A 16,814-nucleotide genomic window follows, 5' to 3' on the forward strand; every position below is an offset into this window, starting at 1 on the left:
CAGAAATAACAGTAAATTTGGGGAGGGGGATATTTGAATGGAACGGGATGTTACAGACTGGTCAGCTATTTTAAACCTCACTCTCTTAATTTTGAAAAGCAACAGTTTTCTCAAATTTCTCTTATCCAGGTACTCAGCTAAAATCAGTAACTGAGAAAAACAAAGAACTCGAAATCACTCAGGATCGCAACAGCACCATTCAGGTAAAAAGTTTCCTGGATCAGAGAGGCTGATTTAAGGAGGAATCTGACTGTGCTTCAGAATGTTCAGTCATTGGGAAGTTGAAACTTTGTAGGCCAAGAGAAGCTCCTGCTACACAGCAAAGAAGCCCATCAGTAATGGGGCTACATTGAAGTATTGGGTATTTCACACCTTAAGATCCATTAATCTAGGGAAGAGTTCATTCTTTCCCATATACAACTAAAATTTTAAATTATCATTTTTTTATTCTTTTTTATTGGTTAGTCTTCATGTCATTAGTTTACAACACTAGGGAATTTCAGGACCGTAGGGTTTTGCTTTGTTGGGGGGCACACCCAGGTGTGCTCAAAGCTTACTTGTGGCTACTCATAAATTAATTTCTGGTGGTACTTGGGGTGCCAGGGATCAAGCTGGGTTGGCCAAATGTGAGGAAATGCCAAGCTGCTGTACTGTTTCTCCAGCTCCAGGAGTATAGGTTTTTAAATAACTTTTCAGTTTTCCCTTTTACTGATTAGCCATTTGTTTGCTTTTTTTGCTTTGTTTTGTTTTTGGATCACACCCGGTTGCACTCAGGGGTTACTCCTGGTTCTGGGCTCAACATTTTCCCCTGGCTGGCTTGGGGGGGCCATATGGTATGCCAGGATTCGAACCACTATTCAGTCTGGATCAGCTGCTTGCAAGGCAAACGCCCTACCGTTGTGCTATCTTTCCGGCCCTATTTGCAATATTAATAGAATTTTTGTTGATATATTTTTCAGTTTTCATTAATTTATTTAGAACCATAAATTAACCTATATCTCACCTATACTTTTCTACTTTCCATTTCTTTAGAAATCATTGAATGGAGGGCCATAGAGATAGTACAAGAGGGCTTGCTTTGCAAGCAGCGAACCTGGATTTGATCCCCCAAGTACCTCAGGAGTGAGTCCTGAGCACATTGCTCAGAGTAAGCCCTGAGCGCTGCTTAGTGAGGCCAAAAACCAATGGGGTTATTTTCTTAATGTCCATTTCTTCCTTATTACTATTGGTGTATAGAAAGGCCATTGATTTTTGTGTGTTAATTTTGTAGCCTGCCACCTTGCTATATGAGTCTATTGTTTCTAGAAGCTTTTTGGTAGAATCTTTAGGGTTTTCTAAATAGAGTATCATGTCATCTGCAAACAGTGAGAGCTTGACTTCATCCTTTCCTATCTGGGTTCCCTTGATATCTTTTTCTTGCCAAATCACTATAGCGAGTACTTCCAGTGCTATGTTGAATAGGAGTGGTGAGAAAGGACAGCCTTGTCTTGTGCCAGAATTCAGAGGGAAGGCTTTTAGTTTTTCTCCATTGAGGATAATATTTGCCACTAGCTTGTGGTAGATGGCCTTAACTATATTGAGAAACGTTCCTTCCATTCCCATCTTGCTGAGAGTTTTGATTAAGAATGGATGTTGCACCTTATCAAATGCTTTCTCTGCATCTTGATATGATCATGTGGTTTTTATTTTTCTTGTTGTTGATGTTGAGTATTATGTTGATAGATTTACGGATGTTAAACCATCCTTGCATTCCTGGGATGAAACCTACTTGATCATAGTGGATGATCTTCTTAATGAGGCATTGAATCCTATTTGCCAGGATTTTGTTGAGGATCTTTGCATCTGCATTCATCAGCGATATTGGTCTGTAATTTTCTTTTTTCGTAGCATCTCTGTCTGGTTTAGGTATCAAGGTGATGTTGGCTTCATAAAAGCTATTTGGAAGTGTTTCCGTTTGTTCAATTTCATGAAAGAGTCTTGCCAGGATTGGAAGTAGTTCCTCTTGGAAAGTTTGAAAGAATTCATTAGTGAATCCATCTGGGCCTGGGCTTTTGTTTTTCGGCAGACATTTGATTACCATTTTAATTTCATCAATGGTGATGGGGCTGTTTAGATATGCTACATCCTCTTCCTTCAACCGTGGAAGATTAGAAGAGTCCAAGAATTTATCCATTTCTTCCAGGTTCTCATTTTTAGTGGCGTAGAGTTTCTCAAAGTAGTTTCTGATTATCCTTTGAATCTCTGCCATATCAGTAATGATCTCTTCTTTTTCATTTCTAATAGGAGTTATCAAGTTTCTCTCTCTCTCTTTCTTTGTTAGGTTTGCCAGTGGTCTATCAATCTTGTTTATTTTTTTCAAAGAACCAACTTCTGCTTTCGTTAATCTTTCAGATTGTTTTTTGGGTTTCCACTTTGTTGATTTCTGCTCTCAGCTTTGTTATTTCCTTCTGTATCCCTATTTTTGGGTCCTTTTGTTGAGCACTTTCTAGTTCTATTAGCTGTGTCATTAAGCTACTCAGGTAAGCTCCTTCTTCCTTCCTGATGTGTGCTTGCAAAGCTATACATTTTCCTCTCAGTACTGCTTTTGCTGTGTCCCATAAGTTCTGATAGTTTGTGTCTTTATTGTCATTTGTTTTCAGGAACCATTTGATTTCCTCCTTGATTGCATTTCGGACCCATTGGTTATTGAGTATGAGGCTGTTTAATTTCCAGGTGTTAAAGTTTTTCTTCTGAGTCCCTTTGGAATTCACAAATAATTTCAGAGCCTTGTGGTCAGCAAAGGTAGCCTGCAAAATTTCTATCCGCTTGATATTATGGAGGTATGTTTTATGTGCCAGCATGTAGTCTATCCTGGAGAATGTCCCATGTACATTGGAGAAGAATGTGTATCCAGGTTTCTGGGGATGGAGTGTCCTCTATATATCCACTAGGCCTCTTCCATTTCTCTCCTCGGGTTTAGTATATTCTTGTTGGGTTTCAGTCTGGTTGACCTATCCAGTGTTGACAAAGCCGTTTTGAGGTCCCCCCAATTATTGTGTTGTTATTGATATTATTTTTCAGATTTGTCAACAGTTGTATTAAATATTTTGCTGGCCCCTCATTCGGTGCATATATGTTTAGGAGAGTTATTTCTTCCTGCTCTACGTACCCCTTGATTAATATAAAATGTCAATCTTCATCTCTTACAACCTTCCTGAGTATAAAGTTTGCATTATCTGATATTAGTATGCCCACTCCAGCTTTTTTATGGGTGTTGTTTGCTTGGATAATTTTCTCCAGCCTTTTATTTTGAGTCTATATTTGTTCTGGCTATTCAGGTGTGTTTCTTGTAGGCAGCAGAAGGTTGGATTGAGTTTTTTGATCCATTTAGCCACTTTGTGTCTCTTAACTGGTGCATTTAGTCCATTGACATTGAGAGAAAGAATTGTCCTGGGATTTAATGCCATCTTTATATTGAAATTTGGTGTGTCTTTTGATTAGTCTTGTCTTAAATTAGGTCTTTCAGTTTTTCTCTTAAGACTGGTTTTGAGTCTGTAAAGTTTCTGAGCTGTTTTTTGTCTGTGAAACCATGTATTCTTCCATCAAACTGGAAAGTGAGTTTTGCTGGGTACAGTATTCTAGGTGAAGCATTCATTTCATTCAGTCTTGTCACAATTTCCCACCACTGCTTTCTGGCCTTGAGTGTTTCTGGTGACAGGTCTGCTGTAAATCTCAAGGATGCTGGCTTGAACGTAATTTCCCCTTTTGATCTTGCTGTTTTCAGAATTCTGTCTCTATCTGTGGGATTCGTCATTGTGACTAGGTTGTGTCTTGGGGTGGTTTTTCTGGGGTCTCTTGGTTGGTACTCTTCGAGCATGCAGGATTTGATCACATATATTCTTTAGCTCTGGAAGTTTTTCTTTAATAATGTTCTTGACCGTTGATTCTTCCTGGAAATTTTCTTCCTGGGTCTCTGGGACTCCAATGATTCTTAAATTGTTTCTGTTGAGCTTATCATAGACATCTATTTTCATCTGTTCCTATTCTTTGACTAATTTTTCCATTGTCTGTTCATTTGCTTTAAGTTATTTTTCCAATCTCTCCTGCTGTATTAAATTGTTATATATCTCATCTTCCACAGCATCAAGTCTATTCTCAGCTTCTGATAACCTGTCCCAGAGCTTACCCATTTTGTCATTCACTTCATTTACTGAGTTTTTCAGGCCTGTTAGTTGACATGATATTTCAGTTTGGAGTTTTGTGATTTCTGTCTTCATATTTTCTTGGTTTTTATTAGTGTTCTGTTCAACTCGATCCATGGTTTCTTTGAGTTCGTTGAGCATCTTCCATATTGCTAGTCAAAAGTCCTTATCTGAGAAGTTGATTAGTTGGTTGGTCATTATCTGGTCATCAGAATTGTCATCTTCATTCTCTATGTCTGATGCTGGCCTGTGTTGTTTTCCCATTGTCACACTTGTATTGTGGGTTTTTCTACGTGTTGTGGTGGTATTCATTGGCTAAATGATGCAGGCAGCACACTCCTGGCTCCGCCCTTTCTGGATGGGCCGACTTGCCTCCAAGGGAGGGGAGTCCTCCGTGGATGAAGCCTCACACAGGATCAAATCTTAGGCCTGAGCACGCAGCAGAGAAGACAGTCCGGAGAGAAATGCTTGCTTCAGTGATCCAGCACAGTTCTTAGTGTGATTTTTTTTCTTCTTGTTGCGATGGTGTTCTTTTCTTAGAAAGAGTGCACGGCCGCGTAGCAAAGCGGAGCTAAGTGCTCTGCTGGATCCTCTTTTCGGCCCACTCCCAAGAGGTTCACGCAACAGGATAGTAGACAGACACACACAGGCAGCACTCACAGTTTTTCACCCGAATAAATAAACTTTAAAAAAAAATTAAACTTCGGGCCCCGAGAGATAGCACAGCAGCGTTTGCCTTGCAAGCAGCTGATCCAGGACCAAAGGTGATTGGTTCGAATCCCGGTGTCCCATATGGTCCCCCATGCCTGCCAGTAGCTATTTTTGAGCAGACAGCCAGGAGTAACCCCTGAGCACTGCAGGGTGTGGCCCCAAAATCAAAAATCAAATAAAATAAATTAAACTTCAAAGAGAAAGTAAGCTTCAAAGAAAAAAACTTTAAAAAATTCAAAGAAAAAATAATTTGAACCTTTACCCACGTATTAAGTACAGTGTTAGTCAGAAGTTTTTGATGGCAGAAAATAGAGCTAATTGTCCAATAAGCCATTTAAATACAACTAGGACACTTCTATTAGAAATAGTGACAAGTATTTTGTGGTATTAGGAAAAATACTGTTTAAGGATTCTAAAAGTGAGAAGAAATTATGAGATAACAAATAATTTAAAACTGTCTGGGCTACAAGTTAATACCACTGTATTTAAGCACCATAACTAATATTAACTCCTTTATTCATTAATTAATTTATTTTAGTTCAATGTATTACTCTTTCTTATGTGACAGAGCCAGTTTACAAGGACAAAGGAAGAATTAGAAGCAGAGAAGAGAGACTTGGTCAGAACCAATGAGAGACTCTCTCAAGAGCTTGAATATTTAACAGGTATGAAAAAGTACCCTTAAGGCCATTACACTTTTTCTCTCCATGCTAAGCATGAAACCCCATTCTGTTCCATTGACAGGGCTTCTATTTTATAGCTCAAATAGTAAAACCCTGATCTTTTGTTCTCTCTTTCATCTTTATAGATGATCAAGGATTTCAATCTGTATAGATAATGTACTGTAGTGTTACTTATTCATACTGTATCGTATTGGATATAGTGTAAGTGACGAGCTGGAAAGCAGAGCACATACCTTTGCCATCTAGAAGCATTCAGTGAAAGCCTGTCTTGAATTGTAACATGCATTTCAAAATGGGCTGAAGACCTCTATGGAAAGCAATAAGATGTTTACCCAAATAGGAACAGAGGGGCCAAAGAGATGGTACAGTGGCTGACCTGGGTTTGATCTCTGGGATCCCATATTGTCTTCCTGAGCACACAGTTAAGAGTAAGCCCTAAACAATACCAAGGTTGGCTCCCAAATGAACAGACTAGGAATAGGATGTGTGACTCAGTGATAGCACTTTTTGGCATCTGTCCTCACCCCAAACAAAAACAGTGATTAGAAAGGCTCTATGCACATCTGTTTATTGTGGCACTTGGTACAATAGCCAAGTATGGAAACAAAACCAGTGCCTAACTGTGGATGAGTGGATCAAGATTTGTGGTTTATAGACACAGTGGGATACTAGGCAGCCCTTGACAAAGCTAAATCATGCAGCTCGCCACAACATGGGTGGAGCTAGAGGAGATGATGCTGAGTAAAGTCAGACGGAAAGGAACAGACACAGAATGATCCCTATAAAGTGGACCTAAAGATGCAGCAAAGGGTCAAGGGCAACAAGCAGGACAATAGAGCCCCATAAGTAAGAGAAAGAATGTGTATAGGGGTGGTCCTTGGCAGAGGGAGGTGGGTGGGTGCAGAGCATCTCACATGCAAGATTATATGCAAATGGTTATATGAAAAGTAAAACCAAAAACCCTTATATATATTCATGAATATGCTCTGACACTTTGGAAATTTATTCTGATTGTGTGTTTAACATAAAATAGTCTCTTTGAACTACATGTTTGGTTGACTATACAAATTTTGAAATTGAAATTAAATTTGTAATTTAGTGTGGCAGAAATCTTAAATTGGGGGAGTTGAGAAGTAGCAACTGTATTAAATATTGATATTCCTAATGATGCAATTCTTGATATTTGGTTTCGCTGAGCCTATGTCACTTTCAACTTTTCATGCTCTATTTAGAGGATGTGAAACGCTTAAATGAAAAGCTTAAAGAAAGCAACACAACAAGGGGTGATCTTCAGTTAAAATTGGACGAGCTTCAAGCTTCTGATGTTTCTGTTAAAGTAAGTAATGTAAGCACAAAACAGCATTCACTTAAAACTCATCTTAAGAGTTGTAAATGAGCAACTTATATGTAAAGAAATTTAATTTTAGTAAAGGACATCTAAGCAATTTAAATTATGTTTTTATATGATATTTAATATCCTTGTAGCTTTAGCTAATACTTTTCAATTAAGGAACTAGGCAGGGATTAAGACCTTTCATGTAGTCCACACTGGTTATATCCCAAACACTGCATACAGTCCCCTGTACAGTGCCATGAATGATTCTGAGCATAGAACCTGGAGTAATCCCTGAGCACTGCAGGATGTGGCCAGAAACCATAGTGGGTGGGAAAGAAACTTAGGCAAACAAGCACTTTTTCTTTTGACAGTAGAATTGTGCTGGATCCAAACATGTTTGGAATCTGTGTCATCTTGAAGTGGAAAAGAAATTTTCTTCTATTTCCTTAGTATCGGGAAAAACGCTTGGAGCAAGAAAAGGAATTGTTGCATAATCAGAATACATGGCTGAACACAGAGCTGAAAACAAAAACCGATGAACTTCTGGCTCTTGGCAGAGAAAAAGGAAATGAGATTCTAGAGCTTAAGTGTAACCTCGAAAACAAAAAAGAAGAGGCAAGTTACTAAAATCATGTATTTGTGTGAGATACCAACGATGTTTTGTGTCTTAGTGGTTTCGGTTTAATTGATGTGCCGGTTAAATGGGGTGTAAGATTAGGAATCCAAATATAGAGGGCTTCAATATAAATGTTTGCTCTGGAAATCATTTGCACTAAAATAAACTCAAGATCTACTTTGATACATTTTGCTACTTTCTACTTGGCCAGGACATATTTTTCAGAACACATGACCTAAGGAGTGGTATGTTTTGTAAATTAAATCCAGGCTGTTATTTGGTTTTACTAAATACCTGTGTTTTCTGTTAAAAAAAAAAAGGTGGATTATTTTATTTGGCTCTTTAAACTCTACACCTAATTTAATGAAGTATCCTTCTCTCCCTTAACATTATTTTACTCTGACCAAAGGTTACCAGGCTGGAAGAACAGATGAATGGGTTGAAAACATCAAATGAGAACCTTCAAAAGCATGTGGAGGATCTTTTGAGCAAACTGAAAGAGGTACTGGCGGTGCCTTTCTGTGACACTCACAGAAACATTATAGCTCACAGAGAGCTCTTACTTCCCATGAAATTCCAAGCTTTGTACTCTTCCTGCAATACTAAGTGACCCAGACCCTCCTATATACCATATCTGACAATGCTAAAATGCTGCCTGCTAATGAGTGTGGGCTGAAAGGTGGTGTGTGGCTGACCCTAACATAACAAGGACATTCCACACAAAGATTGCCATCAACCTGTCATATCTTGTTTGTCTTTATTTTGAAAACTTCCATATTCTTTTTTCCCCTTTCTTAGTTGGGGCCTACTGGCAGGGCTTAGGGCTGATTCTTGGCATTGTTCTCAGGGATCATTCCTACCAGGGCTCTGGGGAAGATAGTGTGTGCCCGGGATCATCTCAGACCATGGTTAACTACATGAATAGCTAGATCATACCTTGGACCTTCGTTTCTATTATGGGATTCTGCTCTCTCTCCATTGTCTCTCTGTTGCTCATGGCATGTACCCAAGGTCGAGCCCTCCTTGACTTTCAGGTCTCAAGGGACAGAGCTGCCTGGGAGCCTTCAGAACATGTGGGGTGGTGCCAGGGCTAGGCCTCCTGCTTCTGGCTTGCTGGACAGGCGCTTTTGTCAAGGAGCTGGCTTGGGGCCCCAAACTCCTAACCTAGATTAATGCTTTTTAGTCTGGGCCAGACAAAATTGATGTTAATGGATTTTCTTCCCCCTTTCAGGCTAAGGAGCAGCAGGCCAGTATGGAAGAGAAATTCCATACTGAGTTGAACGCTCACATAAAGCTCTCAAACCTCTACAAGGTAAACGTGCCGCCTTAGCCTCATAGGTGGGTGTGAGGGTTTCCTGCATCTGCTGCCAGTAACCAGAAGCTTCTCTTACAGAGCGCAGCGGATGACTCAGAGGCCAAGAGCACGGAGCTGAGTCGTGCTGTGGACGAGCTACACAAGCTCCTGAAAGAAGCTGCAGAAGGTGGGGTTCTTGGGCCATTGGAGCCATCAGCAGGAGCACAGTACCTCCCTACTGCCCATGGGTTTGGAAACCAGACTTTCTCAGCAGTTTTATTTAGAATCATAGAAGTTCCTTGGATTATGAAATTTGGAACTTTTTTTTTTTCAGTAAAAGTATGTTAGGAGCAAGAGCTGAGTTTTCTATTTCCTCTAATAACCAGATTGGCAAATATATGCTAAATCTGAAATTTTTCTGCTGTTTTTGAAACATTTTTTGTTAGTATGCTGGATGTGTGGTTGACAAGATCTCATAATCTGAATCTTAAATTATAGTATATTTTATTTTATTGGAGGGTGGTATACCCAAGCAATATTGACATCATGGGGTGCCCAGGATAAAACCAAGGCTTTGGACAAGTAATGTGGTCTCCCCCTGGATGGGCTTATCCCTGACTCTGTAAATCCTGTTTGCTTTAAGATCACAACTGGCAGTGATCAGTTGGTGCTCCCAATAGTGTTCAGATCACACACTCATCTCTGGCCCAAATCAGTTGTTTGTTTTCCTTTTACCTATTTTTTTTAATTTAGATGCGGAACTGTGCTTCTGGCTCTGGGCTTGCTCCTGGTGATATACTAGTGATGTACCCAGTATATCATGGGTTACAAGGGAAAAAAAAAACCCAGTGTTTAATCTCTCTAGCTCCTGAACAGTGCACTTTATTGTTTTATTTTTGTTTTTGTTTTTGTTTTTTTATGGTTTTTGGGCCATACCCGGTGACGTTCAGGGATTACTCCTGACTATGCGCTCAGAAGTCACTCCTGGCTTGGGGGACCATATGGGACGCTGGGGGATCAAACCTTGGTTCGTCCTAGGCTAGCGCTGGCAGGCAGACACCTTACCTCTAGCCCCACCACACCAGCCCCTATTGTTTTATTTTTAAACTTTATTTATTGATTGGTTGGTTGTTGGGCCATACCCAGCCATACTCGGGTTACTCTTAGCTTTGCAGTTAGAAATCTCCCCTGGCAGGGAGATTGAACCGGGAATTGAACCGGGTCCCTCCCAGGTTGGCCTCATGCAAGGCAAAGGCCCTACCACTGTGCTATCTCTCCAGCCCCAAACAGTACATTTTAAAGTCCTGTTTTCTTTATTCTAATACTTAGGGTTTTTTCTAGTTATTACCTGTGCTATAAACTAGTTACTTTGCAATTATGGATCGATGAAATAGAAATATTTTGGGGACTGTTAAGGCAGATAAAAATCATTTGTTTTGTGTTTTTAATACTAATGATATGGATGCCTTGTATTGAATGGAAGCTACTCGCACTCCCATATAGTTCCTCGTTTGACAGTGGTATGTTTGCACTCCTAACTTGCTGCTTTTGACTGACGGTCAGGTGGAAACCAAAGTATTACCCAGAGCCACTTAAGAGTTTAGTTCTCATATTTCCCATGGATAAAGGACTCTTCGAGGGAGGAAGAGTCTCCGGGTCAGGCCATTTTCAGCAATTAGGCTGGAGAGCATACAATCAGAAGGGCTCTTTACCTTGCACAACTGACCTGAGATCGATCTCTGGCACCACATAGGATCTAGGCCCTGCCAGGAATGATCTGTGAGCTCAAAGTCAGGAGTAAGTCCTGCGCTCTGCTGAGTGTGGTCCTTAACCAAAATTGAACAATAAAGGAATAATATAGAGCTTTCATGAGAGGGGTTGTCAGACGTGAGGGGGTTGTCAACCAGAACTTCAATGTAGGCCAGGGTTATCTGAAGGGGAAATAACGACTTACCTTGCTTTGTGAGCTCCACAGCAGAACTGAATCTGTAGTACTGGGTATTTGTGTGACACCTTTTTTTCCTCCTTTTATTTCAGCTAATAAAACAGTACAAGATCATCTTCTGGAGGTGGAAGAATCCAAAGATCAGATGGAGAAAGAAATGCTTGAGAAGATTGGGAAACTGGAAAAGGAATTGGAGAATGCCAATGACTTGCTTTCTGCCACAAAGCGTAAAGGTAGGGGTGACTGGTTGCTCCTTAATGTCTGCCATGTGTGTGCAGTGCTTCCTGCCCCCCACTGGGGTGGGACTGACAGATCATCAGGTCAGGATCTCCCAGCCTCCCCAGTGCTCTAGAGCTTTGTCTTCAGAGCCAGATAAAAGTACTCACTGGTCAGCTTCTAGAATAGCAAAAATGACCACCTTACTTTTTAACTTGAGTTGAGACTGATTCAGTCTCTCTGGGTTCTATTGTGTGTATAGTGGGTGTTGCTTTGTGTTCGTCAGAGCATGAGTGTGGGCTGTCACTCCACATTCTCAGCTTTGTGCTGAATCTGTTGCCATAGGCGCCGTACTGTCTGAAGAAGAGCTGGCGGCGATGTCCCCCACTGCAGCCGCTGTGGCTAAGATCGTGAAGCCTGGTATGAAGCTGACTGAGGTAAGCACAAGTGCCTCTAGAGCACAATCTTCAGGACAGTCTTTCGTCATCTGACCTGGGGCATAGTAGGTCCTTCTAGAGAAGGCCTTCTTGGGGTTTGTGGTTCCCTCTAGCATCCACAGCTCCCTGGAGGCAGTGGATGTGCTGATGTATCTCCCAGGGGAAGCTCAAGGGCCCATCTACTGCTCATGTGCCCAGCTCTAAAACGTCTGCTTCTGCTTTCAGCTGTATAATGCATATGTGGAAACGCAGGATCAACTGCTTTTGGAGAAACTAGAGAACAAAAGGATTAATAAGTATCTGGATGAAATTGTAAAAGAAGTGGAGGCCAAAGCTCCAATTTTAAAACGCCAGCGGGAGGAGTACGAGCGGGCGCAAAAGGCTGTGGCCAGTTTGTCTGTGAAGCTTGAGCAAGCCATGAAGGTGGGTTTCCTTCTGGAATGTTCCTGTGGGGCAGTGCACACAGGAAATGGGCTTCCCATATTTGTATCATCTTAGGCAAGAAGTGTGGACTGTGACATTCATTACATGAAATGTGTAGTTATAAATTTTAAAGCACATTAATTCTAGTCATGGAAAGATCTTACCCAGCCAGTAGTAGAGCTCATGCCTTCATGCATGCAAAAGCTTCTGGGTCAGTCCCTGGCTCAGAGAAGAGAAAAGGCCCGAATTGGATTCTCTCTCCAGCTGTACTCTTGAGAACTTTTAGGGTGCTTAAAAACATTTGGGAAGCTATATTCAGGATCCTTGATAGACCAAAAGTGGACATTTGAGCTACTCAGATGATGACGATCTTTTTTCATAAGGCTTTGGCAAATCTGTGCATAGGTTATCGTGACCTTGCAGATCAGAGGTGCCAAGGTGGTTCATAAATAGCCATTACCTCAGGATTTCTCTTAATAGATAAAAATTTATTGTAATAACTTTGCAAGTAGCATTCTACAATTAGACAAGTTTTAAGTAAACTCAGCTACATCAATTTGTAGCTACTTTTCAAAACTTATGATTTTGGTGCCAGAGAGATGTCCAGGTTAAAGTGCTTGCCTAGCACCCCACGGGACCTCATTTAATCCTGCCACATGAGGCCTGCCAGGGACTACTCTTGGACACAGCCAGGAATAGCCTCTGAGTATTGCTGGATAAGGCCCAAACCACATTCTCCCCAACAGACAAATGGAAACCTTTTATATTTTTTTGTTGTCTGCTCTCTGTCTTTATTAATGAATTGTATTGGAGTCCTGCCCTGACAAAATAGTGACATTTTGGCATTTCACCTAACCAGCATGAATTGAAAGTTGGTTTTTTGGGTTTCTCTTCTTTTAAAAGAGAACACTTTTCATAGAGTTTTTACAGGATGAAGGGTGGTAGAAACAGACAGTGAAAACAAAACTAAAAAGGGGGGCTGGGTGGAGAGATAGCACGGCAGTAGGGTGTTTGCGTTGTACGCAGCCGACCAAGGGCTGAAGGTGCTTTTAATCTCAGCATCCCATCTGGTATCCTGAGCCTGTCGGGCGATTTCTGAGTGCAGAGCAGGAATAACCCCTGAGCGCCTCTGGGTATGATCCCAAAATAAAACAGAAGTAGACACTGGCAAGTGCTTACGGGGCCTTGGGTGGGGGACCATGGGTTCTGTCACAAGATATGTTTCTGATTTAAAATTCACTCATGTTTTTCATAACTGCCTAATAAGCTGAGGCTCACTTCTGTAGTCTTAAGCTGAATGAATTTTCTTCCCATGAACTGTGATCCATGTTCACTAGTCTAATTGCCTCTGCCTCTCATTGGGTAGATTATTTCAAGTCTACTACTAAATTATTGCTTGCCTCTTTATAAATTTTCATTTTGAACTTAGTAGATTTATGTCATTGTTTTGTTTCCTGAGTGTTTGCCTGCTTTGTAATATCAGCATTTATTTATTCCTACTAAATTTTAGTTTGTACGTCTTTGGTACAGTGTGCTCAGATATTTAAATACTAAGATAAATAGGTGCTTTCACTTGAATAGTATTTTCAGCATGTGAAAACACATATTAGGGAGTAAAGTATGAATTTGAGGTAGAGACTAACTTGTAAAAGATATTTAGCATTTATATCAGGCTCCTTCAAACCATCCCATAAACTAGTGATAGTGTGATGCTGAATTTTTTGTTGTTGTCATTTTTGGGTCACACCCGGCAGCACTCGGGTTACTCCTGGCTCTATGCTCAGAAATCGCCCCTGGCAGGCACGGGGACCATATGGAATGCCAAGGTTCAAACCACTGTCCTGAGTGCAAGGCATGCCGTACCTCCATGCTATCTCTCTGATGCTGAATTTTCAAAGCATTTGAATATGTGATGAGTCCTGGTTACTTGAATAGCCTTGTAATATTAGTTCTTGCACAAAATTAAACCCAAATACATTTTTAAATAAGATCAAGATTTTTATGCATCTTACCCATTATTTACTTCAATAAAAGCAGTATAGAAGGAAGTGATGGTTGTCAAAATAGTACAATCCGGGGCCGAAGAGATAGCATGAAAGAAAGGTGTTTGCCTTGCATGCAGAAGGTCGGTGGTTTGAATCCCGGAATCCCATATGGTCCCCTGAGCCTGCCAGGAGCGATTTCTGAGCGTAGAGCCAGGAGTAGCCCCTAAGCGCTGCCAGGTGTGACCCCAAAAACCAAAAAAAAAAAGGTACAATTCTTTTTTTTTGTCAGTATCTATTGCTGTCATCAATAATTATGGATTTGTCAGTGAGTCTGATAATGTAATTGATCATTTATTTTAGAGAGTAGCAAAGGCTACATCATGCTCATAGAATGATTATTGTTAGACAGATGAGCAGTATTTGACAGACTGGTAAATCTGTCGAATTTCTTACAATTTCTTGCATTAGAGTGCTACACCCCACTCAGGAGAGGCACACACGAAAGTGTAGTGCTCTCCTGAAAAAAGAAATTATCTGCCAAAAAGGCCCGCTTAGAGCAGTCAAAATCACTTGACCCTTTGCGTGGATTATTTGGACATAATTTCATAAGGGCTGTAACTATTTCTCTCTTTATTTTAAACCTTTATTAGAAATCAGGCCTTAGTAAATTCTTTCTAACTAGAACAGCAATCAAACAGCCAAAAGTCTCCCATTTAATAGCTCCCTGTAATTTTTGCTACCTTGGCACCTAAATTCAGGTTTTTCCTAACACTTAGCTCATGAGTGAAGCAATTTTCAGTTTTTCTCTGTTTACTCAAAACGAAGCAATTTTCACTTTTCCTCTGTAATTTTCAGTGTTTCCCCGAAACTCTAAAACATTCCACCTGAAAATTACCTTTTCCTTCTGTTTTACCCAAAACAAGCGAACCCAAAACAAGCTGGCTTTTTCACCTTCAGTTTCAACTCTTTTATATGCTAATTTAAGCTAGAGTCCTTCATTCTTTTCCCAGTTTCTTTGATGCCTAGAATTTGCATCTGCCTTCCAAGTCTCTAACCTTTAAAAACAGCTAGCTCAAAAAATAAAATGGTCTCTCGTTCCTTGATAACGTTGAGTCCCCATACTATCTGTGTGGTTTCATTCATTTCTACAATATATTTCCGTCGTTCGCCGTCCGTGTACCCACTCTCTCCCCGCGGATTTTTTCCCGAAACTCCACGAAGGATCTGTTTGCAGGCGCTGGCGTCTTGCGAACAGGTTTGGCTCACAACATTAGAGGATATCATAAAAAAAGTTTCCAGCTTATAATTCAATTTCTCTGCTATTGAATATTGTATAATTTTGAAAATCATGTGACTGCTTCATTTTAAAAGTTTTTAGTAGGGATCATAGAAATGTCACCTGAATTTGCATTTTAAAGGAGATTCAGCGACTGCAGGAGGACACTGACAAAGCCAACAAGCATTCCTCCGTGCTAGAGAGAGACAATCAGAGGATGGAGATACAGATCAAAGATCTGGCCCAGCAGGTGAGTCTTGATCCATTCCTCTTCTCCTAGGTTCCCTGATTCATCACCCCTTCCCAAGTTTTCTTGGTCTTTTACTTTGATCCATTTTTATATAACAGCTACTGATCATAATAAATTATGTAAAGGTAAAGAAGAAATAAATGCTCGTCCTACCCAAAGTGTGACTAGAGCATTGGAATCTCGTGTCCAAGTCACTCCCTCATGCTGGTGTGCAGGTGCTTTGGGCCCAACTGTTTTTTTGAAAAATAAATCTTTATTATATGGTTAAAATACAAAGTCCTTTATTTCATTACTGGTTTTGATGTCAAAATTAAGACATTAGATGTTGTTGGTTTTGGGCTTTGGGCTTTGGGGCCATACCCAGTGATGCTCAGGGCTTATTTTTACTCTGTGCTCAGGAGTCACTCCTAGCAGTGTTCAGACCTTAACGGGTGCTCCAGCCGCAGATATTTGTTTTTTAACGCTAATGTGAGGCCTAGAGATGGCTTATGTCATGCAGTGTCTTGGTGTGAGAATTTACGTACCTGAACTTTCCAGAACCAGTGTCCTTCTTCTCTGTAACATAGTCAATCCTCCTGTCTAGATCCGTGTACTTCTGATGGAGCTGGAAGAAGCCCGGGGTAACCACGTGGTCCGCGATGAAGAGGTTAGCTCTGCCGACATCAGCAGCTCGTCAGAGGTCATCTCACAGCACCTTGTGTCTTACCGGAACATTGAGGAGCTGCAGCAGCAGAACCAGCGCCTCTTGGTGGCCCTGCGGGAGCTTGGGGAGACCCGAGAGCGAGAAGAGCAAGAGACAACGTCATCCAAGTAAGTGACCGAGAAGCCAGGCTCATGAGTGCAGTCTGGGGAGCAAGGAAAAGAAAATAAGAAGCTGTGTTAGCTGTTAGGTCAGTGCCATAAGGGCTGCCACAGTTACAGCCTCCGGGGTGGGGAGGGTATATGAAGGTAGGGGCTATGACTATTTCTGGGAGAAATTCTGCAGCAGTCAGACCCAGGAATGCTGAGTTCCCAAAAAGCATGTTTGTTCTAGTCCTGGACTGATGGAAGCTGCAAGACCCAAATTTGGACTGGCAAGTTTCGGTGACCTTGCTGGGGACTGGAGTCCTTAGTAGCAGGGGTTGAACCTGGGGCTTCTGCCCAGCCAAAGGAGAGCTGGCAACCCGGGCGGTGGACTGAGGATCTGGATCACCTGAGTCACCTGCTTTCTCCAATAGGGTCTCGGAGTTGCAGGCACAGCTAGAGGGCGCCCTTGCTGAGCTGGAGCAGCTGAGGGAATCTCGTCAGCACCAGAGGCAGCTGGTGGACTCCATAGCACGCCAGCGTGATATGTACCGAATTCTTTTGTCCCAAACCACTGGCATGGCCATCCCTCTGCAAGGTGAGGCTCTCAGATGCTTCTTAGGGTGGGGGGACTGGCCAGGTGTTAATGCTCTCACCTTGGCTTGGGTTCCCTGCCTC

The 16,814-nt window shown here is 41.3% G+C and overlaps 1 protein-coding gene across 3 annotated transcripts in view; it reads left to right on the top strand.

The window, feature by feature from the left end:
- Positions 1 to 16,814, top strand: part of TPR (translocated promoter region, nuclear basket protein) — a 73,296-nt gene that overhangs the window by 3,480 nt on the left and 53,002 nt on the right. For all 3 annotated transcript variants that reach the window (XM_049776382.1, XM_049776384.1, XM_049776383.1), the window contains exons 4-16: positions 130 to 203; positions 5,461 to 5,557; positions 6,808 to 6,911; positions 7,362 to 7,526; positions 7,937 to 8,029; positions 8,759 to 8,839; positions 8,921 to 9,008; positions 10,859 to 10,999; positions 11,328 to 11,419; positions 11,645 to 11,842; positions 15,246 to 15,353; positions 15,937 to 16,163; positions 16,571 to 16,734. In XM_049776382.1, the coding sequence (XP_049632339.1) occupies positions 130 to 203; positions 5,461 to 5,557; positions 6,808 to 6,911; positions 7,362 to 7,526; positions 7,937 to 8,029; positions 8,759 to 8,839; positions 8,921 to 9,008; positions 10,859 to 10,999; positions 11,328 to 11,419; positions 11,645 to 11,842; positions 15,246 to 15,353; positions 15,937 to 16,163; positions 16,571 to 16,734 (1,632 nt within the window). The remainder of the gene's footprint in view (positions 1 to 129; positions 204 to 5,460; positions 5,558 to 6,807; positions 6,912 to 7,361; positions 7,527 to 7,936; positions 8,030 to 8,758; positions 8,840 to 8,920; positions 9,009 to 10,858; positions 11,000 to 11,327; positions 11,420 to 11,644; positions 11,843 to 15,245; positions 15,354 to 15,936; positions 16,164 to 16,570; positions 16,735 to 16,814) is intronic.

Source organism: Suncus etruscus, chromosome 7, assembly GCF_024139225.1.
Source record: "Suncus etruscus isolate mSunEtr1 chromosome 7, mSunEtr1.pri.cur, whole genome shotgun sequence".
Taxonomy (NCBI): domain Eukaryota; kingdom Metazoa; phylum Chordata; class Mammalia; order Eulipotyphla; family Soricidae; genus Suncus; species Suncus etruscus.